This window comes from Chenopodium album, chromosome 15, assembly GCF_948465745.1.
Source record: "Chenopodium album chromosome 15, dcCheAlbu1.1, whole genome shotgun sequence".
NCBI lineage: Eukaryota > Viridiplantae > Streptophyta > Magnoliopsida > Caryophyllales > Amaranthaceae > Chenopodium > Chenopodium album.
Window position 1 is genome coordinate 10,790,662 of NC_137848.1, and position 24,899 is coordinate 10,815,560.

Consider the following 24,899-nt stretch of genomic DNA (forward strand, 5'->3'; position numbering starts at 1 on the left):
GTAGGAAGTCGCCGGAAGTAGTATAGTCCATCTATCCGTTCACCGGCTCCAATCAGGCTCCCCGAGTGTCGGTCTTGTATAGCACATAAAGAGTCAGTGAATTTGACAAAACAATGTGAGTCATCAATCATTTTAGACACCGATATCAAATTGCATTTTAATTTGGGAACAAATAAAACATGCTCAAGAATAAGTCCATCCGCCAAATACACTCGCCCCTTCTTCATAGCCATAGCATGGGCACCATCCGGAAGACCCACAGGGCATGGACAAATATTTTGCACATCCATTAAACAAGAGTCGTCACCGGTCACATGATGTGAAGCACCGATATCCACTATCCAAGACAAAAATAGAGGCTCAGCGGTCATCTTATCTTGTTGTTGAGTATTTGCCATATTCAACAATAACCGAACATGCTCAGGATGTAAAGCTGATAAAGCCGCAAGAGTATTTGCCATATTCAACAATAACCGAACATGCTCAGGAAGGCAACGGAGAGTCACCCAAAGAGCTGCCCACAGCATTGGCTTGGGCCATGGGCCTGCTGGAGTCCGTGGCAGCAGCAGGAGGTGCGGACGAAGCAGAGGCAGTAGCAGCCGAGGACTTGCTGCTAGTGGAAGTGTGCGAACCTAAGGTGTTCCCCTTCTTACCATACTTTTCCAACCACCACGAAGAGTAGCCATGGAGTATAAAACTGTCGAAGTTGTCATGCCCCGAACGTTTACAGTGAGAGCAAAAAAGTTTATATTTATCAACACGACGGGTTGATTGGAAGGGCCTTCGATCAGACGAGAGAGCAAACACATGTGCCTCGGCCTTCTCCGTCTGAGCCTTGCTGTGAGCGATCCCACGAGAACGCTCCTCTTGGGGAAAAGCTTGGTAGGCTTGTTCAAGGGTAACCGGAGGTTGCTGGGAAAGGAGATTTGTGCGCACAGTCGCAAATTTTTCATCATCAATTCCAATTAGAAATTGGTGTAATTTCTCCTCTTCCCTATCTAACTCATATTTCTCAGCAACCTTGCATGAACAATTTCCACATTCACACCCATGAGGAGGTTTGAGATGGAGTAAATCATCATAAAATCCCATCAAATTAGTATAGTATTCCTCCACTGTCATTGTTTTCGATTGTTTACAGTTGGCAATCGCAGCCCGCAACTGTTGAATACGCGGACCACTAGCCTCGCAAAAGTGTTGTTCAAGATAAACCCACAGCTTCCTCGCTTCCTCAAAGTAAGGAACGGAAGCCGCAGTCTTAGGATCAATAGTTCGCAGAATCCAGGAAATTAACATGGAATTAACAGTGTCCCAATCAAGCAATTTCTTTTCATCAGAAGGTTTAGTGATAGTGCCGTCAATGAAGCTGTACTTGCGCCTGGATTTCAGTGATAGAGAAATAGCACGATACCTAGGAAGAAAGTTATCACCCTTTAGGATGACATTAGTGATTTGATTGCCTGGCTGGTCGCCAGCACCAAGGTAATAGGGAGATGAAGGATCAATTTTTGATTCGCCCACCATTGTTGATTAGAGATGAGTAGAGAATTTTTTTTAGGGTTTTTAGGGTTTAGAATTGTTTTGGCTCCGATACCATGTCAAGAAAGAGAGAATAGAGAGTGTGTATTTTGTATTAGGGATGCACAAATATATATATACAACCTAACAAGAGTAGGGCTTATAACTTCGGCCCAAGTAATATACACTAAATAGGCTTAATAAATGATTAAATTAGGAAAAACGCACGTAAAAGAAAAGCATAATGATAAAATCGGACGGAAGAAGTAATATATACAATAAAATGTACGAAGTACATTAGAATCAACTTGTGTATAAATCATGTGTTAAATAAAATTCAACCATTATAAGTAAAACCAACTATATTCTCATAGTTGAAGCTATTTTTCTTACAAAATAGTTTTCATAATCATTTCATTAAGATGAGTATCAAGGAAATTTTGCAAAAAATCATCTTTTAAATCTTGTTTTTTTTGCATATAACCACCTTTTAAAAAAAATGTTGTAAAAGACCATGAATTTTAAAAATTTTGTTGCAAATTACCACCAATTCATTGTAAAACAATTGATAAATTTGCCTAAAAAAGTGGTAATTTGCATCAAAATTTTTAAAATTGGTGGTCTTTTGCAACATTTTTTTTAAAAATGTGGTTATATGCAAAAAACAAGATTTAAAAAGTGGTCTTTTTGCAAAATTTCCGAGTATCAATGTAATGGTTTTTAAACACATTTCTCAGGTTCAGGTCACAAAATTTGGTCTAATTTCATTATTTTCAGGTCAGTTTCTTATCGGGTTTAAGGTGGGTTAAATTATGACAACTCTAATGTGACACACTGACACCTATTAAATTAGACTATGTACCGTGGACTCGTGGAGTGATCAATTGGCAATTTTTTAATTTATTCTATTATTTTTATTATAAGGGAGGTGCCCAATTGGCAAATATAAATACACAGTGTTAATCAAGACAGATCCCTACTTACTTTGCTAGCTAGTATGAATGCATTTTTAAATTGATATGAAAAAAATGTTGACTTAAACTACATACCAAACGAGAGAAGATCCACTGATCCAGCAGTGATAATGTTGATTATAAGTAATTTCTATATTATCAGAAATTATAAATATCATAATTTTTGATAAAAAAATTGTCAACTTACCTAGACCCAATAGTATCGGAAATTACTACTTTAATAAGTTTTTGATTGAATTAGTGCTTTACATGGTATTAAGATTTGATGTGATAAGAAGGTTATGGGTTTGAACCTTATCCACCCTTCTTGTAAAGTGAAATATTTTGTGTAGATATGAAGAGACTCATATTATATCCCCATTTTAAGCTCAAAAAACTCTCATGTGAAGGAGCATGATATAACATACATATTAACTTTGAGATTCAACCATCAACTTAAATTAACTGAAAGAGTCGAAAAATAAATTTTGTAGTTATCTACATGTTGTTTATACAAAATCTTTTTTTTTTTTTTTGAATAGCAAAAATATTTCATTAATTAAAAGTCATACGACATCTACAATAGAGATTCGACGTTAACAAATACATAAGATATTGAATCAAATAGAATTTTCCTTCATAAAAACTACGATCGTCGAGTAGATCTTGCACTGCGGAGCATCTCCCGCTTATATCGCTGAAAATTACAGCCTTGTTGGAGAGACAATCTAACGATCCTTTGTAGCCGTGAGGATGTTTTCCTTCTGATTCATCTGTCCGTATTCGAAAACTTGATAACTTTTTCACCAACGAAATAATTTCACGACAATCCATTAGATCTGCTACCATGGATTCAAACCTAAGAAATTTCTCCCTCGACAAGAGGAGATAAACCTTGTCTTTCGAAGGAGGTCGAAAAACCCTTGTCTTTCGAAGGAGATCGGAAACCCTTTTTTTCGAGGGAGAATAGTTCCTCCCAAAAGGAGGAAGCATTATTATAAACCTAAAAAAAGCAATAGAGAAACAAGGATTGGGGCTTTCCACCGATTAAAATCGATGGAAGCCCCTTCAAAATTCAACAATGGAGGCTAGGGTTTTGGAGAGAGAAAGGAGGAGAGAGAGGAGAGAGAATTTTGACTAAAATAACAATTAATTTTTGTTTATACAAAATCTACATATTAGAAAAAAAAAAGTCAAAACCGAAGTCAATTATTATGTCATAAGACGAACAATTCAAATTACAACATTCAGACTAAAGTATATCGTATATGTAATGCAAGAATAATTATTTTAATTAAAAAAAAATGTAAGGTGTGAATTTTTCAAAGTCATGTGCATAATCTCACATATAAACTGTACTACAATATTTTATGTTTATACACTCCAAAAAAGCTGGTCCTGGTCTGGTACAATCAACAATAATCTTAAATTCCTAGTGCATGCAGTATGCACCCTATCTTATTATAATATCTTTCTTTCTTTTTCTTTTTTAATTTTCTGATTATATATTGTTCTATAAATGCTAATTTAGCTTCTTATTGTTCATAGCTTTTCCACATTTCTTCATAGTTTCTTAGACCACTGCTTTCTTAGTTAACCCCATCATCATATCTAATTATCTTTCTTGATTACAAATATGGAGCTTAGACAAGATCCCTCTTCTTCCGCCAGGTAACTTCTATACTAAATTGCTTATTAGTTCGCGAAAAATAACCATTATGAAAACAAAACTATCTTGTGCGGACTAGGTTCACGATCAAATGGTAATTGGTTAATGTATATATTTTAGTGCCCTGCATTATAATAAACATATTTATCAATCTTATGTATATTAGTATGTTTATGGCATGACATTAATTGGTTAGTATTTGAGGCAAAATGTAAGTCTTTTTTTTATTTTTTGGCTAAGTAATTGTACATAAGGTTATCCTCTATTTTTCTTTCTTTCTTTTTTAAAAAATTTGTTGTCAATGATTGTGTCTAAGTAAAAGTATAAAAACATGACATTTTAAAACTATACTTGAGACGAATCTAGCAAGATACACACTCCACAGTTAAATAAGTAATGAATTATATCATAAGTCAATATGGTAAGCCTAAAAAAATGGAGCAAATATGTATTCGTGATCAATGAAAATGAACTCGATCTAATTACAAGGATTGATTCTACAACGATGTAGATGGTGGGGAAAAGAGACAAGAGCAATAGTAACAGGAGGAAACAGAGGAATTGGATTAGCAATTGGAAAGAGATTAGCAGAATTAGGAGTGACAGTAATATTAACAGCAAGAGATGCAAAAAAAGGCAAAGAAGCTTTGGAATTGCTAAGGAATGAAGGACTTGGTGATTTTATTCATTTCTCTGTTCTTGATGTCTCTGATCCTCATTCTATTTCTGCTTTTGCTACTTGGTTCAACCATAACTTCGGCGTTCTTGACATTCTTGTAAGTTCGCGTATTATCTTATCTTATCTTATTTTATTTTATTGTTTCTTTATTTACTTAAGTCGCGAGTAAATTTTTTCTTAGTATTAAATTAAGAAGATTGCTAAGAAGGTTATAGTCAATTTTCGTTGAACTATAATAATTGATAATGTTAATAATACTTCATAATTTTACATAAAATCACCTTTAATTTTTTTTTTCCATATAACCACCTTTTTAAAAAATGTTACAAAACATTACCAATTTTAAATTTTTATACTGTAACTTACCACTTTTTTAACCAAATTTATCATCTATTCTACATTGAACTGGTGGTAAGTTGCAACAAAATTTTTTAAAATTGGTCTTTTGTAATATTTTTTTTTAAAAAAAGGTGGTTATATAAAAAAAAAAAAGATTTAAAAGGTGGTTTCATGCAAAATTTCTTAATAATAATAATTATAATAATAATGGAGTGTGAATAAGAGAGAGGATACTTCCCGTGATTGCGTGAATGTATATGAATGGTGCATGGCGTTTTAATTCAACAAAAATATACTTCATTCGTTTCTTTATAGTTGCAACATATACTTTACCACGACATTTAAGAAAAGTGGACCTCATATGATATAATACACTCAAAATGGGGTTAATAGGTTGTAAAGAGTATAATCAAGTAGGTCATGTGCTTTAAATAAAGGTAATAGTACAATTTCATCATAAAAACCTTTCTTTTATAATGTGTGTGACATTTCTATTTTAGAAAAATGTTGCAACTATAAAGAAATGGAGGAAGTATAACCAAACATTTCTAGCAAATAATATTATATTCTAGTTTATTTTGGTTGCAAAATCTATACCTATATATTAGCGTTTTCAAAAATGTCGATATACCCATTCTCACACTAAAATGACGCCTCATCGTCATTCAACAATATTTGTTTCATGTTATGTTGACTAAACATGCATACAAACAATAATCTTTATTTCATGTTATTCTTGACTGAAAATGCAAACAAACTTGTTTCATGTTATGGTTGACTAACAATGTATACAACACTAATTACTAGTTAGTATAATCTATTTTATGATTCACGAATTAATGCAATAACAATTGCTTATACATTGGAGTGTTTTTTTTTTTTATTTATTTTATTTTTTATTTTTATTTTACGTAGTAGTTTATATGAATTGCTAGCATTGTATTCTTGAAAGCCAGGTTTGGATTTTTTATGGCCATAAGTTAGTTGATACGACTAAATATTGATTATGTTTAGAAATTGGTATAGAAGACTAGCTTTTCAACAAAATCTACACGTTTTCGTTATATTAACTAATATGTTTGGTTATTGGAACTATGCCACCATCAACATATTCTTGTTTGCTCATCTTTTGTTATGTACACATAACACATAAGAAAAAAATATATGCTTATGTAAATTCTTAGGGCCTGTTCACATTTACTTAATTTCAGTTCAGCTCAGCTCCAATCAGTTCAGTTCAGTTTAGCTCTAATTAGTTCAGTTCAGTTCAGTTCAGTTCTTAATTTCCCTCTCTCATAAAATATTCATTTCAGCTCAATTCAGTTCAATTCAGCTCCAATTAGTTCAGTTCAGTTCAGTTCAGCTCCAATCAGTTCAGTTCAGCTCACTTCAGTAAATGTGAACAGACCCTTACTATATTCTTTTCAATGTATATTTTTAAAATAACAAACATTTATATTTTAATATTGTGTCGCCGCTACACACATAAAGTTGGTGGGTCAGTGGGTGAATATTTTGATGATGACTCTAATGTTACGGAGTACCTCTATCTGAATATTTCATGAAAAAATCTTTCAAAAGAAATTCAAAAAAAAAAAAAAAAAAAAAAAAAAAAAAAAAATTGGAGTAGTTTAGGGGAGCCATTTTGCTTATACATTATTTATAAATTTTTATTACTAATTTTCATTTTTAAAAAAAATGATAGTTTGATGATATGCGTTAACAATATTTACTTTTTATATGTTAAACCTAGCATACAATCAAATGCTATAACAATTTTTAAAGCAGCGAAAACATTTATACATGTATTTCAACATTATATTAGATACTCCATACATATGATTAAACAAAAATTAAATCATACGGAATATTTCTTTTTTACTTTTAATTCTTGAACACCTTCACATGGCCCAGAATTAATGAAATGGCACCCCCTGATTGAATCCAATGATTACTCTATGAGTCTTGCAATAATTGTGTGTTGTATATTATGAGTCCGCCTCGTACAAAATTTTACCCCTAGTCTATTCATCAAAACCCAACTTGAATACCAAAACAGGTTAACGAATGGTGTTGCCAAAAAAAGAATGTTAAGCCCGGCTCCCTGCCATACAAGTGTACAACACTATGCAAATTGCTTCATTAAAGCCTTAGCAAAGAAAGTTGGTGGTGTCTGCTTACAACAACCTAACATGACTTGCTTCCTAAATGCCTTAATTAGTGCGCCCCCATTATGCGGCGCAAGTGCGCATTTGTGCATTCTACGTAGGGATGTCAATGGGGAGGGGCGGGGCGGATGTTGGCCTTCCCATCCCCATCCCCATCCCCATCCCCACCTAATATTTTCATCCCCATCCTCATCTCCGCGGCGGGTCCAATTTTCATCTCCATCCCCATCCCCGCCCCACCGGGTACAACTCCAAAACCATCCCCGCCCCACCCCCACTAAGATATCCATCCCCACCTAATCCCCACCAAAGACCCGCCTAATCCCCACCTAATATCCGTATCTCAAATACACAATCTTACATAATTAATACGAATTATAAAATAAAACATTCTACACACATTTTTGTGTTATAATATAAGCGTCGTACAAAGTATTATAACTAATATTGTATTTCATGTAATTATTTTATAAATAGAATAAAAGTATGTAATTTTGCTTTAAAAAATATATAGATGTGGGTATGAGGTGGGGATGGGGCGGGTACGAAATGGGGCGGGGCGGGGATGGGGCAGGTACAACTTAAAATCCACCCCCGCCCCATCACCCATGGCGGGTATGGTTTTTATCCCCATCCCCGCCCCACCACCCGCCAAACTGAGACCCATCCCCGCCCCAATGGGGCGGGGATGGGGCGGGTCTCCTACTTGACCCGCCCCACTGGCATCCCTAATTCTACGTACTACTTTTGGCCAAATTTGGGGCTTGGGGGGCTCCATTTTTGTTAAGTTAGTGTTGTGTACTCATGCTATTGTAGAAGATACATCTTATTGCTTTTTAATTGGTTGTTATTTTAAATTTGAAGAGATAATCATAGCTTTGAAATATAATGGCTACCCAAAAATTGTAAATCAACTGGATGACGGGGTGTCCCTCCAATAAAACAAATTTCATCAAAAAATCAATAAAACAAAGTGACACACAAATGGCTCACAAATTAGGAGAGAAAGGGTTTGCGATCATAAATTACTTAATCTAATGCGTTGCTATTTTCAAAATAAAAGGCACTTATTCTAAGCGATTGGATAATAAATATAGTTTTTTTTTTTTTTTTTTTTGTGCTTCCATCTGGTTCACCCTTTGGGCTAACTTGGATTCTAGGCTCAATTATGAGTGGTTAAGTTTCAATCCTCTCCCAACTGTTGTTGGGGGGGGGGGGGGGGGGAGGGGGGTTTGAACACGCGATCCTCACTACTGAGTACAGCCCCAATCATACACTGCACCAACAAATAATTGGTATAGTTGAAAGCTTTCTCAAACGATAAAGTAAAAACAAAATTGTTAATTTCAGGTGAATAATGCAGCGGTATCATTTAATGGGCTATATGAAAACTCAGTAAAGCATGCAGAAATAGTGATCAAGACAAACTTTTATGGTCCAAAGTTGTTGATAGAGGCTTTATTGCCATTCTTCCGATGCTCATCAACTCATAAAAGCCGCATTCTCAACTTCAGTTCAAGGCTTGGCCTAATACATGTAAGTAATAATCATTAACGAACTGTTTATCTTTGATTGGAACGTTTCTATTTTTCATAGTCGTCATTGTGTAACTTCAAGCTTAAAATGAGACAGTTTTTTTTTTTTTTTTTTTTTTTTTTTTTTTTTTTTAAAAAAAAATTTTTTTATTGGAATATTTGTATATATATAGTTGTCAACTTGTCATTATATAACTTCATGCTTAAAATGAGACGCTAATTATCTTCAATTGGAATGTTTCTCTTTTCATACTTGTCATTGTATAACTTCAAACTTAAAATGAGGTGTTTATCTTTGATTGAAACATCTCTAGGTTACACATGTCATTGTATAACTTCAACTTAGAAGTTTTAACTAATAAGTAGAAATTATAAAATTTGATATTCTAAAAGTATACATTGAGATAAATTTAGAAAGATCGATCCTAGAAAATTATCTTTACTAAAGTATAAATCAATATAGACAACTAAATCCTGATGTGTGTATAATATAAAAGTAGAAACTTTGCTATAAAAAAAACGGAAAAAGAATATATATATGATATACGTAGTAAGTACATTCTAAACATGTTCATAGCTTAGGGCGGGTAAGGAAACGAAATATAACAATGAAATATTCCGCCTTATAGTAAATGAGGGATAGCTCAAGTGGTTAGAGGTTTTCTCCCGGTTCCAGTAGATCCTGGGATCGATTCTCACCCCATCCTTGTGGCTCTCTAAATACCAAAAAAACAAGTACTCCGTCTTATATTGTGGTCTATGCAAATTGTAAGTGTAAAGAACATTCGGGAACTAAAATTCATAATTCATACCCTGATCACACATCATTTCATCTCTCCCTTAATCAATTTATGTTTTCTTGAAAAGCAGACTGTTAAAAACAAGAACATAAGAGCAATACTTGAAGACGAGAAAAATCTAAGCGAGGAGAAAATTGATGGAGTAATAAAATTGTTTTTAGAGCAAGTAAAAGAAGGGAGATGGGAAAACGAAGGATGGCCAAAAGAATGGACAGATTATGCAGTGTCGAAGCTAGCATTGAACGCGTACTCAAAGATTTTAGCAAGAAGATTAAGAGATTCAAATATTAGTGTAAATTGTTTTTGCCCTGGTTTTACTCAAACTGGTATGACTGGTGTTAAAGGTAGTCGTACTGCTGATATTGCTGCTAATATTGGAGCTCAACTTGCTCTTCTTCCTCCTCAATCTCTTCAAACTGGCAAATTTAGTATGGGTCAAAGTTTCTTCTTACATTCAAGGTTTTGAAACAAATTTGTTGTGACAATGTCCAATTGTTAAATGTTACGAGTGTGAATTAGCACGTGTGCGCAACCTTATTCCGTGTTATTTTTATATCGAGCTAAATGTATATATATATATATATTATTTTTTTTTTATAATAATGTGTTATGTGTGATGTTGTATATTCTTTTAATTTATGTTCTTTTTGTTTTGATTGACTATTATTTAGGAACAACATTACGCACTTGCAGCTTGCTCTTAGTTGAAATCGTAATTTGAATTGATAATAATCACAATCGCAACAATTCAAATTTTGTACTACTATATATTTATTTTGATTAGATCACAATAGTTTTGACTTTTGCATTATGTTAATTAAAAAAAAAAAAAATTGCACTACTTATATTTAACTAAATTTAGAAATGTTTCTTTGTTAAACTCAAGGAAATATTGGAGAAAACGGCTTTGCCTTTTGCATTGATAATAATCACATATATATACACAATACAAATAGGAAACCTAACTTGCCTAAAACTCCTAACAAGATAAACTTAACATAAATACAATATTAACAAATATAACCAAACCGACTCTAATACTTCCCCTTCAAGTTGAAGCATGCAAATCGCAAATACCCAACTTGCGTAACAGAAAACCAAATTGCTGACGTCCAAGAGCCTTGATTAAAATATCTGCCAACTGATGACCTGTCGAAACATAAGAGGTAGAAATATTACCGGTTATCAACTCATCACGAACAAAATGACAGTCTACCTCAATATGCTTCGTACATTCATGAAATACCGGATTCTTAGCTATATGCAAAGCCGACTGACCATCACAAAACAACTGCACAGGCTTTGAATGATTGACACCAAGAACAAACAATAATTGCTTCAACCTTTTGAACTCACGAGTAGTTAGAGCCATAGACTTGGTATTCGGCTTCAGCCGAGGATGTGGCTACAGTAGGCTGTTTCTTAGTCTTCCAAGAAACAGGGGAACGACCTAAGAAAACAAAATAACCTGACAAGGAACGCCGAGTCAACGGACACGCCGCCCCATCACTGTCACAAAACGCCGTCAACCGTAAATCCTTCATAGGTCACAACAAAATACCTTGTCCCGGACTACCCTTAAGGTAGCGCAAGACACGAATGGCCGCATCCCAATGAGAAACCTGTGGAACACTCGAAAACTGTGCCAAAACATGCACTGAATAACTCAAACTCCGGTCGAGTGACCGACAAATATACCAACCGTCCAACCAAACGACGATATTGTTCCGGTTGAGCGAATAGCTCACCGGAAGCATGTGCAAGACGATGATTCTGCTCCATCGGAGTGTCAATGGGTTTACAACCCAACATTCCTGCCTCAGTCAAAATATCTCTAGCATACTTTCATTGAGAGAAAAAGATGCCCTCCGGACTCCGAGCAACCTCAATGCCTAAGAAATACTTAAGCAAACCCAAATCCTTCATATAGAAGCATTTGCACAAATAGGCTTTGAACCGAATGATGGCATCATGAGAGGAGCCTGCAATAATCAAGTCATCGACATATACAAGGACATGCAAAGAGACACTGCCTTGTACATAACTAAATAGGGAGTAATCAGCATATGAGTTTTTAAACCCAAAAGCTCGCAGAGCACTAGACAACTTTGAGAACCATTGTCTCGGGGCTTGTTTCAAGCCATATAAAGACTTCCGCAACCTGCAAACTTTGCCGGGTGTCGGAGTACCGTACCCTGGAGGAAATTGCATATACACTTCTTCATCCAAATCACCATGAAGAAAAGCATTATGAACATCCATCTGATGTAACTCCCAATTTAATGACATAGCAACAGCTAACAAAATACGTACCGTACCCATCTTTGCAACAGGAGCGAACGTCTCATTATAATCAACACCTTCAACCTGACAGTTGCCATGAACAACCAAACGAGCCTTGAGACGTTCCACCTTTGACTTGTCGGTGTACTTGATTTTGTACCCCCAACCACTACCAATAGCTCTTTTGCCGGGAGGAAGGTCCTCAACGGTCCATGTGTCATTACGTTCCAGAGCATCAATCTCATCTTGCATTGCCTTACACCAACCGACGTCTTTAACCACCTCTTTGAATGAAGACGGTTCCTTTCCCTAGGTGATCGTCGCCAAAAAACACCTGTGTCTCATAGAAAAACGATTATATTCAACATGACAAGTTATAGGGAAAGGTTTACTGAGGAATGTGATTGAGGAGGGTTGACAATTGATGTAGCGGGGTCTATATTTTCAGTGATGATTGTATGAGTAACATAATTCCGATGCCACGAAGGAGGTCGTTTTTCACGATGACCACGACCCAAATTATCCGACGAACTCCCCTCAAGTATTCCGGCGAAATAAAAATATTCTCACCATCCAATTCTCGCTCTAGAACAACTCCTGAGCTAAAATATGATCACCGACCTCACCGGAGGTCACCCAAACTTATTCCGGCGAGATAGGCGGCTAGTCCGGCGTGGCAGCCACCTGCGGTGACTGTGCAGGTGGGGGTGCAATCTGCCGCAACTGCTGTTGGGCAGGGGGTAGCGCGGGGCCATGCTGCTGCTGGGTAGTGGGCTCGCTGCGGTTGCCCTGCTGCCGCTGTGTTCTTCCACGCTGCTGCTGGCCAGCGGGCGCTGGCATTCCAACGGGCTGAACAGTAGCTCGAGCTGGAATGCCAGCCCCTGCTTGCTCGGGCGCTGGCTGGGCACTGGCAGCATGCTCCACAGCCCGGTTGTGGCGTGGCTGCTGCTGCCGCAACCGGGTTGTGGGGTGGGTTGTTTCGTGTGGTTCACCCCCCACATACGCCCCATTAATACCAAAATCAACGTCTTCAATTTCATCCCACAATGGCGGAGTCTAAAAGTATGTTTCCCACAACAATCTTCAATCATTAGGAAGAGATTCAAGGTATGGAAATTGATCCTCGAAAAACTAAACATCACGAATAACGAAAAACTCATTGGTATCCAAATCATAAAGATGCCACCCCTTCTTTCCATGAGGATACCCAACAAAAATGCATTTGCGACTCCGAGAATCAAACTTGTCCTTAACACGAGGACGATTAGCAGCATAAGCAAGACAACCAAAAACACGCAAACTATCCAATGATGGAGTTTGACAAAACAAGCACTCGTGAGGAGTTTTACCTTTCAAAACCGGAGTCGAAGTGCGATTAGTGAGATGCACCGCAGTCATAACACACTCACTCCAAAAGTACTTAGGCAACTTTGCTTGAAACCGAATAGCTCGAGCCACATTTAAAATGTGACGATGTTTACGTTCAACTCTACCATTCTGCTGAGCCGTGTCAACACACGACGTTTGATGTACAATGCCCTTCTTCGCAAAGAACGACCCCAAACTCATAAACTCTTGACCATTATCACTACGAACCACCTTCACTTTCTGGCCAAATTGAGTCTTAGCCATAGCACAGAACTTACGAACCAACTAAGAAGCCTGATATTTACCAACCATCAAAAACACCCAAGTAGCACGTGAAAAATCATCAACAATAGTTAGGAAATAACGATCATAACAACTAGAAACAATCTTATTCGGACCCCAAATATCACAATGAACAAAATAAAAAATTCCAGATGTTTTATTCATACTTAACGAAAAAGAATTTCGAGGTTGCTTCCCCATAAAACAAATGTCACAATTGAAAGAACAAACAGAGTTACTACTATGAGAACTACGACCGCTAGAAACTCTCGGAAGAGAGCTCACAATTTGCATTGATGGATGCCCGAGACGTCTATGCCATAATAAACTTGCATCTGAAATAACTACTTTGTTCGCTTTCAGATTCCGAGCACGAATTGGACGAAAAATATAGACCCCATCATATTGATTCCCCGCTCCAATCAGGTTCCTAAAACTGTGGTCCTGAATAATGCATAGCTTGTCAGTCAACATAATAAAATAGCATATTTTTTCTAACAATTGAGACATAGATAAAAAGTTGCATTTAAGAGCGGGAACATATAAAACATTATCAAGAGTTAAATTATCAGACAAAATAACTCTTCCTTTTTTCGTTGTCGCCGTGCTCTTCCCATTGGGTAAACCAACAAGCAAAGAGATGTCATGTAAATTAGTGAAAAGATCAATATTACCAGACATATGATTTGAAGCTCCAGTATCAATGAGCCAATCAGTGGAATTATACATACCAAGTTTATTGCCATCTGACGAAGAACCAGACTTGGTACCCTTTACAGCAAACATGAGTTCCTTCCACTGAGCATCAAAAATCGTAGGGACACTCCCATGATCAGAATCAAAAACCGGCTCATTGTTACCACGAGAGCTACCAACAGCACTAGCAAACTCACCCTTGCCTTTACCAGACGACCGACCACCCCGACCTCCATGACCACCACGACCTACACGCCCCCCACCCGGAAAGCCATGAAGCTCATAACAATGGTCCTTATCATGACCAAAATTCTTACAATAAGAACACTCCATCCGTTCGGAAGTCCGACCAGAAGCCGTCCCTGTTGCATTAAAACCAACAGTCGCAGAAGAAGAGGTCTCATGTGCCTCAGACACAGATTGCTTATGCTCATCAACAACAACTTTAGCATAAGCAGCATTCATAGAAGGCAAAGGGTCACTCATCAACAAAGTAGACACCACAGAACCAAACTTCTTTGGTTCCAAACCAAGACAAAACTGATGCAACAACTCATTCTCAAGCAACTTAGCATATTCTTTCGCAGCGGAACAAGTACAAGCAGGCAATTTAACATAACTAGACAACAAATTTTGCAATTTATTCAATTCACCATAATAAACTGCAATAGAACGACCTCTTTGCTTACAATCAGCAATATCATGTTTCAATTCAAAAATACGAGGACCATTACCAAGAGAATAACGATCACGCAAATCATCGCATAAAGTTTTAGCATCATCAGGAATAATAACAGTAGAACGATTACTAGCATCAAGAGTATTATAAATCCAAGTAACAACAGTAGAATTAACAATACCCCACTGACGATAATCTGGATGCTTGACATCGGGCATGATAATGGAACCATCCACAAACCCGAGCTTGCTCTTGGAACGAAGATTGTTGCGGATCGATCTCGACTACTCTTCATAATTGTTGACGGTAAGCAAAATGGGACAAATGACCAATTGATAACCCTCACTAGGATGAAGGTAATAATCAGTGAACGACTCGTATTTTGGAGGAGGAGTTTTATCATCGCCAGGCATCGCATCAAGTTACGAGCAAAACAATCAAACAAAAGAAGGGCGGCACACGCAACACATGCACCACACCACAAGCAAACACCACAACACCAACACAAGATGCTGCTAAGGATGCTCATAGCAGCAAAACACACCTAGCAACCCACGCGCACAGCACCACAGCGAGCACAACACAACACACCAACACGCAACAAACACAGACGCTGCACAGCACCCCATCACGTACCACACACTCCAGCAGCAAACACACGCACACCAAAAACAGAACACACCAATGATGCGCACCAAACCAAAACAGCAACACCCACTCGAGGCACCACACAGAAACAAGCAACACAATCACGCAACTCATACCCCACACAGCACCACTACACGCAGCACCTGGGAACACCACACAACACCTCGTAGCACCACAATCCGCAGCACCACACAACACCAAGCACCACAATAAGCAGCATCCAATGAAACAAGAACACATACCCAAAGATGCGTATACCAAAAATAAAAATCGAACCAAAATAAATTAGGGTTTGTGAGCCCTAATTTCGAGCAAATAAAACAGAATTTGCAATGAAAAAAAAAATTTAAAGCCTAAATTTCTCAAACAAATAATTAAATTTGCGGAATTAAACAAGAATTAACCAAGATCGAGAAAAATCTCTAGAAATTAGAGAGGCCTAATACCATATTAAACTCAAGGAAATATTGGAGAAAACGGCTTCGGCTTTTGCCTTGATAATAATCACATATATATACACAATACAAATAGGAAACCTAACTTGCCTAAAACTCCTAACAAGATAAACTTAACATTAATACAATATTAACAAATATAACCAAACAAACTCTAATATTCATCTAAATAAAAACAAATGAAGTATCTCATAAAATAGTAATCTCCCCATCATATTTGGGAAGACAAGTAAACAATTTTATTTGTTTTATTATGAACTACAAATCGCTTTCGATACCAATGAGATATTTATCTAGTGATTATGACTGAGGACTTGTGATAGGTAATTCGGATGAAAACCGAAATCCAATCCAATCCAATCCAAACTTTACATAATATCGAATTAATATATTTTGAAAATTCGAATTTTCGGATCGGATCGGATTGACCTTGTTTAGATCCAAAAAAACCAAATTAACCAAAATATGAAATCATGCTTTTACAAATAAGGATACTTTATATTAATCATGTAAAATTATGTTGATAATTACATTAATATAAATTATGTAAAATTATGTTTTTTAATATTTGTATTAATCATGTACAGCTATGTATTTAAAAGTAAGCTTTTTATAATTGCATTTCTATTTTTATAATCACTTTAGTCCCTAAAAATTTACAATGTATTTTAATTCGAATTTTCGGATTGGATCCAAATAACAAAATTTTAATTCGAATTGGATCGGATTGGATTCATGAGAAACTCGGATCAGATTGGATTTGAAAATCAAAAACCAAATTTTATTCAGGATCGGAGTGGATTTGACCTAAATCCAAATCGAAAACCGAATAGACACCCCTAGAATTAATCGTTCCTCTTTAGTTCAGTTTATTCTTTGGTTTGGATCGACTTTTGAACACCTTACACCTTGATGTGATTTCTCCTCTCTAACACTTGTAATCACTATATACTATTTTCTCTTTCATTTTTTTTAATGTAACAATTTATATCTTGTACAACTTCGGTTTTAGTTTTCACACTAAGCAAAACTTTGACTCACTCGATAAGACTTATTTTCTCATATCCTAGAGATTTGGGGTTTGAATCTCGGCAATTGAGGATGTTTAATGGTGAGAATCCTCTTACATATTCCCGGTTAATCCTTAGCGCATAGCTCCTATTTGTTAACAAATATATAGGATGGAAAAATGTATCACTACATGCATAATAGGTGACAGATGGTAAATATTTTAGGGAAAAATATTCAAATTAATTATAAGATGGTAAAAAGTACCACTACATGCATAATGGTACACAAAAAGTATTATTCAGATTTAAGACAACTTATATTTTAATGGTACATTATACATACATAATGGTATATTATAATGTATCACTGTAGAGTCATCTTTTTTCCAGAAGCTTGCCAAATTTACATTTTTGCCATCCTATATACTTTGTAAATGCATAGCAGCTATGCGTTGAGATGCACTCCATTTTCCCTCTAGTCTCAAATCTTAGCTACGCGGTTCTTTATTACTCGTATATTCCATATTCTAAAGTAGAGGTGTCAATTCGGATAACCGGATGGAGTTTGGGTCGGGTCTATTCGAGTCGAGTCTATTCGGGTCGAATATGTTTGGGTTAAAATTATTTTTTTTTTAATTCGGATCAGGTCGGGTCGGGTCGAGTCAAATTCGAGTCGGATCAAATTCGGGTCATGGTCTATTGAGTCTGGGTCGGATATGGGTCAGGTTAACTCCAGATCGGTTCATGTTCGGTTCGGATAAATTCAAATTGGGTTTAACCGGGTTAATGTTGGGTCGGATGAATTTGGGTCGGGATGATTTCGGTTCGGTTAAGTTCGGTTTGATTAAGATAAGGTTGATCCGTTGATTCATTAATTGGTCAATTTCAATTCAATTCTTTTCTGTGTTTGGCTGGATTTTGATCGAGTTGACCCAATTCATATCCAAATAAGGTTATTTTAAACTAGAGTAATTATTAAGTTTTTACCTTATTATTGGGTCAATATCAAGTCATTCATGTATCATATTTTTTATCGAGTTCAAAAAAAGGTTTTAATGTTCAAGTATTAGTACTAGTGTATTACAAATTATTTGTAGCAAATTTTAGATGAGACGAATATAAAGCTTAGAAAATAATTTTATATAATTGGTATATATATGAAGTAAACTAGTTACTCCGGATTATTTCTTTGTAGTAAAAAACGTTAACTTATTAATAATTAGAAAATATAATACTCATAGTATAAGAACTTGAATATAAAGGTCAATAATTAATTATGGTTAGGTTAAATTCGGATTGGGTAAAAATCAAATCGAGTTAAAATCGGGTCGGGTTGATATCAGTTCGGGTCAAAACAGATCAGATTAGATTGGTTATTTGTCGGGTCAATTTCGGATCGGGTTGAGCTCGGGTCGGATCAAATCGGTTCGGTTTGAGTTTAGGTCGGGTCAACAAATTCGGACTGAGTTCAGGTCGGATCAAATCGGTACCGTGCTAAGTTCAGATCGGGTCAAGTTCGGATTCGAGTTGAGTTCAGTTAGGTTACAGATCGGGTTTGGATCTTGAATTTATCGAATCAAAACGGATCATTTACGATTCAAAACGGATAGTTTTTTCCGAGTCGATTCGATTTTGACACCTCTATTCTAAAGTTGGCCACAATTAAATCTTGTACTATCGTTGCACAAAAAATAAGCGGAGAAAGTACAAGACACGACTCGAGAAATTGACGCCTGAAACTTTGATTTGGTTTATTGAAAACTCAGTCACTTTCTTCTCTGCTGCCGCCTTCAACACCGCTAATCTGGTAATTTTCTCTCTTCTCCGATTAAAACCTTAAACAACCATGTTCATGGCATACATTTCTTGTTTTTTTTTTTTTTTTTTTTATCTCAATTTTCGCAACTATCTCAAGATTAAATCATTTGCATTTTGAATTATTACTCTAATTTATCAGCTGAACCTTAAGGTTATTTAATTCTATATATGTAGTTTATTTTGTATTTCTGCAATCTGATCGACATGTTGTTAGATAATAATGGCTTGAAAAATTCATTATAATGTTGATTATGCTTCTGATTCTAATTTTGAGTATTTATAGTTGGTGTGTTGCGCAAGATTTGTTTTTTATTCGTTCATTTAGAATTATGTGGTTGGAAATGGAGGTGGTATTGGGGAATTAAAATTGGGGATTGTTTTTGAGACATTTTTGATTTGGGGAACTTTGGAATATATGGTTTCGGATGTGTTCAGCTGCTCAATCTACTTTAGGACCCAACACATTAGTGTAAGTCCAGGTTGATTTAGGCCAGGCCACTGTTCTGTTTATTTTATGTAATCCGTGACTATGGCAATGCTCGCGTCTTTGCCAATGATCTACCCTTCACCGTACACCCTTTTGTTGACACCGTAAACCCTTTGTTGAGCCATAGAAGTGATGCTATAGTGTTGAATGTTTTTTTTTTTTTTTTTTTTTTGGAGGGGAAGAGGTGGAGTGGGGTATCAAGTTTCTTTTAGAAATGCTACCCTTATAGGCAAATCAAACCTATCTTATCTATTCTTGTGTTTCTGTATACAATGTATGGTCAATTTTTGTACGCATTTGGCCTTTCCTGCAAATTTATTATCGCGGCCAATCATGGGAATTTACCCCCCCCCCTCCTCCCCCACCCAGACAATCAAATGAGAACTAGAGTAATGGAGGGTTTTAGCTTGGTTGTATCTGCCATGGAGTAGGTTTGGAGAGGTATCCATTTGGTTTTCCACATTTTCATTAAGTACGAAATGTTGATTTGGACCTGTGGGCTGTGGTTATGTTTCATATGCCTCACCTTGGCATTTGCTACTGTTGTGTCTACTTCGGATGGATTAAAGTTTTATATGCAGTCACTTGATGTATGGAAGTTCATAAGTAATTGACAACCCTTAGTGAAAATTCAATTGTATCACACGTATATCTTTGTAAGTCCACTGATTACCAACCCTTTATACACCAGTATGTGCTTAAGCTTGTAGTCAAGCTAGTTTTCTTTTGTTCGTGTGCTGTTAAGAATAGTGTGCTACTGATGAAGGAAATTGGTTGTTCATATGGTGCTGGGGCAGCTGTGGAAATAGGTTGTCCAAATGGCTAGTGAATACTGAATAGTGGTGGGATATATGGTGGTGGAAAAATTTCTAGGCAGATGTTGTATGTTGATCCTTCTGCTGCATCTGCTTGCCCCATCACCACTTTACAGGGTTGTGCTGATATTCTGTGCTACTTATGATTCCAGGTCTATCTATGTGGTTGAATATATTGGGAAAATTCTTTTTCAACTCCAATGCCTGATTTGACTTAGCATCAATTTGCATCTGCTATCAAGGTTGCTTATAAGCTCTCTACGAACCTATTAACATCTGGTCATTAGATGTGACAAGGCTCAGTTCTTGAAGGACTATGAACTGATTTGTTTTGTTTTGTGGGTGCCAAATTGCAATATCTTATTTCACTATATCTCTACTGGGTTAATAACTTAATATGGGTGATTTACAGGTCTGGAAGCTTCTCTAAGTAGTAGATTACTCTCAAGATGTCTGGGATTTCAGGATTTGGTGCTCTTGCACCCAAAACAAAGAATATAATTGTTGCTGGGGGGCTGACATCATTTGTTTTTGGAGTGTACTTCTACACCATGCGAGCTGTTGGTGGTACTGATGAACTTCAGGTAGCCATCGACAAGTTTGAAGACAAGAAGCACCAAGATGAGGCCAAAGCAAACTAGTCATAGATCTCGATCATGCAAAGAAACTTGAGTTGCATCAATAATCTGACTGTTCTGTGCCTCATCTGCAGCTGAATGGATGTTTAGACATTGTATAGTTTACATATGGTGTGACATTTGTTGGCCTTGAAAATTTTGAATATTTTGTAGCACAAGTTTCATCTGGATTTTAGTTATGGTGTCACACGCACAGCTGATTGAGCTCTACCAGTATTAAGGTGAGTCGGATTGGGTGCATCTTAATGTTGAGCTCATCAGCTCAAATTATTAACAGAATGTTTGAAAATAATACACAGTGAGACTAAGCACCATTAAATTGTGCAGTGGCTTGTTTCTGTACTAGATGTAAGCATTTTTTTTGCTGTCTAAAGTTTCAAGTTGACCTATGGTTTTGGCAACAGGAGAGTGCCTCCCACCTCCGAATTTTGGGATTATGTGTTGCCTTCTTGCCCCTAACATGGAGACAATTTTAAGCTATGGAAAAATGTGAAGGTTTTTATGATCACACGATGATATACCACAATCAGCAGTGAAATGCCAAAATTGACAGGATGCACTTCTATTTTGTCTTTCAGATTTTCTTTTTTGTTATGCACTTTAAAGCACATATATTGCTACTTGCCATAACCTCTACATCGCTCTCCTCTAGTCCTCTCAGCTCTCACATGACTCAAGAAAATCAAACCCTAATACTCTCCGCCCACAACCCAAGAAATTAAGATGAGCGATGGATGATTAAACCATATACACTAATAAGCCATTTCTCATTATTTCATCATAGTCATGCATTTGTATCATCATGTAGAGTATAATACTAGGCCTGTAGCCTGTTCAACAGATGGGATTTGAACCCCAAACAGGTCAAGGCATATAGGTCTAGAAAATTTCATTACCATACATATCAACATGGATGATCAATCTTCTCTCCCTTTACATCAAGAAGAGGATCCAATACTCTGATGTTTCGGATATCCAAATATTTCCGTCAGATCCGACACCTTGATATAGTATATATGAAACTTGACACGCCATTTACAACAAGCCATGGATTTGACAAAATTGGCTGTCTAATCTGAATTTGGCTGAAAGAAAGTGTAAACATCTAATGTTCATCTTGTAAGTACTCAAGCATAAGAAAATCAAACAATGCACTGATCGATTGCTAAAGATGCCAATGTGCAACATGGCCAACTCAATGATGTAAATGTATATAATCCTCCTCAGCTAAGCTAGAAATGCAGAGCTATATATTCGACACTTTGAAAGGTATTCTTGATTTATTTCAAAGCAAAATGTAAAACGAACTCTTCATAGCAACCTCAACTGCTGTCATACATGCCAAGGCTAGTCTTCAATCTTTCCACCAGGGATGGAAGAGTCTTGACACTATCGTCAATTGTCTGACTAACACAGGACTCGAGGTCATTCATGGAATTTGATTGCCCGGGTTGCAGTTTCGCAGACTCATATCTGTCTTGGCACACCATTAACGCTCTTTGCAACTTTTCCTACAAACAATAACCAGAACAATGAAGTGATTATCAATTATCTGAGCATAAAATGATTGCAGGTCTAAAGCTTTATGAGCGACAGAAGTCCTGATGGATGGTAAATAAAACATACGTACACATCAAAGATCTAATTAATTAGTTTAGAGACTTGGCAGTGATGAAATGAGTTTAACTAGTACTTGCTGCTTGAAAAACATCAACACTTCAACAAGCTTTGACCATATTTTACTCCTGGCTGTTCAACTTCCAGAAGGTGCAAATTTTGGTTGCAGTTAGTGCTTACTGCTTAAGGCTCAGCGGAAAGATTAGATATCTCTTGGTTTTTATTACTTCTGGCTTTTCAAAGCAAAAAAATGGATACGTCACCAAAACAGACAAGAGGGGCCGCTTCTTTTCATTCAAGCAAATATAAGTAAATAAAAGGGGTGGGGGGGAACCTTCAGCAAATTAATTACCAGTACGTATGAAACCAACATAGACTGAAAAGGGAAAGACTACACCTACGTATAACCTGAAGGCCATTAGAGCTCATTCAGTAAAACAAAACAAAAGAACTTTAAACATCAACTTGATTAACAAGGAAGCCAAACTTGATTATTGCAGGGTTATGTTGCTTGGATTTTCATGGTATTGGTGATAAAGACCAACTCCATAGTCACATGGGAAATTTTTTTAAGAAGCTAGCCGATCTAGTTTTGATGTCAAGTGTATATACTGCAACCAGTGGCTATAAAAGTCAAGTACAAAATTGGTTTTTTTATTGTCTATTCCTATTTTTATCCATGTCAAATTGTCTGTAACATAAAGTTGGTCCTGCTAGTAATCACCAACACTGAAATTGAAAGTCAGCAATACTGATATGATACAAACTGCAACAAGTAAAGAAGCACAACAGCACCTATTAATTACAGAGTTCATGCTAATTGCAGTCAAAGATACATTATTTTATTGGCTACTTCAATAAACTCCGTAAACTTTTGAGCTTTTTAACAACTAACAAAATGTAAAGCATTTAGCACCCACGGCTACCATGAAGAATAATACTTCGTATATGGAATTGGTGTCACATGAAAGATTTTCCCCTTCTCCAGGTGGAAGGGTTGAGTAACTACACAAATAACAAAACAGCTAAATATGCAATAGAATGTTCAAGCAAACCTAGAGCAAAAACATAGTCAGCTTCCAGACCGAAATTATGAGTCACACAAGTAATTTAACTGCCTTAATTCTATCATGCATATGCAAGTAGAATATTAACAATTCCACAGAATAACACACAAAAATTATGCCCCTAAAATAACATAGAGCTCATTCCACCAAGCATATTCTACGCTACCACGTAGAATGGTTTGTCCAACAAATTTTGTCTAATCACATATGGTAAATTCAAGCTCCATTCTTAACAAACTACTACCATCATTACTAACATTTAAATTAACACTATCATCGTTACAAACGTCTAAAATAATTAAACAGGTCAACATAGCACATTCTTCAGCAGCCAAAATGCAGCCAAGGAAAACAACTTTCTTCAACCAATAAATCTCTATTGCCACAATCAAATCAACAAGATTGATGCATTCCAGCTAAACCTATCGCCGGCTCGCACCATCTAAACCAATAAAAAAACATGCCAAAATTCCAAATTTTTGCTTGAATTTTTTTCAGTGTATAATGCAAATTTTTTTAAAAAAAATGCATATAAAAAATTAAAAAAATACCACAAAAAAATTTAAACACTACAAATTCTGAAATTTCAATTCAGTAAACATAAGAAATCAATACTCCAAAAATAACGATAACCCACAAAATAAATTAAATAAGTAGAGAGAAAAATAAATTAAAGAAATTAAATTACCTGAAACTTAGCCATTTCCCCTTCAACAAGATTCTGAGCTTGCATAACAGGAACACTACAATGCTCAACACAATTGCCTATCTCTTCCTGGGATCGACGCCTATCAAAGCAATTATACGCACACTTGAAGTACGCTTGCTGAAAATCACAAAATTTCAAATAATTGACACAAATTTTTCTGAATATTAATTTTACAATCGAAAAAAAAAAAAAAAAAAAAAAAAAAACCAGAAATTAGGGAAGAAATGAATACCTGGAGAGTGAAATTGATGTGATCTTGAACCCCAGAAAGTTGGGATTGTGCAGATGAATTAACTTCATTGAGTTTTCTTCTCAATCTTTCGGTAACAATTTGTTCTTCAGCATTAGCAATGTGGTTCATTTTTTCTCTCTGCTAATTGTTCTGTTTCTTTCTGTGCAAGAAGGGGTTTAGGGTTTATGAGAAGAAATACTTGCCTTTTAAGCTTTTTTTTTTTTAGCAATTGGAATACTCTTATTTGTCCTTTGTGTCTTGCTGTATAATACTCCCTCCGTTTTTTAATATTTGCTTCATTTCTCCATGCGCGGAGTTTTAGGAGAAATTAGAGAAAATAATAAAATATAGAGGTAAAGGGATAGGTGAAAGAATAAAAAATTATAAAAAGTAAAAGTATTGGAGAGAATTGGAGGAGAAAGAATAAGAAATTA

General features: G+C 36.1%; 4 protein-coding genes across 4 annotated transcripts; 1 reads left to right on the forward strand and 3 right to left on the reverse strand.

The window, feature by feature from the left end:
* Window positions 1–483: 483 nt before the first annotated feature.
* LOC145580790 (uncharacterized) lies at window positions 484–1,524 on the reverse strand. The gene has a single exon (XM_081637892.1). It carries the CDS (start codon window positions 1,522–1,524, stop codon window positions 484–486), a length of 1,041 nt encoding a protein of 346 aa, XP_081494018.1.
* Window positions 1,525–3,867: 2,343 nt separating this feature from the next.
* On the forward strand, window positions 3,868–10,230 carry LOC145581886 (short-chain dehydrogenase/reductase 1-like). The gene is made up of 4 exons (XM_081638920.1): window positions 3,868–4,142; window positions 4,652–4,916; window positions 8,677–8,862; window positions 9,732–10,230. The coding sequence occupies exons 1-4, from the start codon at window positions 4,108–4,110 to the stop codon at window positions 10,125–10,127; spliced, it is 882 nt and encodes a 293-aa protein (XP_081495046.1). The 5' UTR covers window positions 3,868–4,107; the 3' UTR covers window positions 10,128–10,230.
* Window positions 10,231–13,597: 3,367 nt separating this feature from the next.
* On the reverse strand, window positions 13,598–15,187 carry LOC145580791 (uncharacterized). The gene has a single exon (XM_081637894.1). It carries the CDS (start codon window positions 15,185–15,187, stop codon window positions 13,598–13,600), a length of 1,590 nt encoding a protein of 529 aa, XP_081494020.1.
* Window positions 15,188–22,120: 6,933 nt separating this feature from the next.
* On the reverse strand, window positions 22,121–24,627 carry LOC145581887 (uncharacterized). The gene is made up of 3 exons (XM_081638921.1): window positions 24,466–24,627; window positions 24,213–24,350; window positions 22,121–22,351 (listed from the first exon to the last, which is right to left on the reverse strand). Exons 1-3 carry the CDS (start codon window positions 24,592–24,594, stop codon window positions 22,163–22,165), a joined length of 456 nt encoding a protein of 151 aa, XP_081495047.1. The 5' UTR covers window positions 24,595–24,627; the 3' UTR covers window positions 22,121–22,162.
* Window positions 24,628–24,899: the final 272 nt, after the last annotated feature.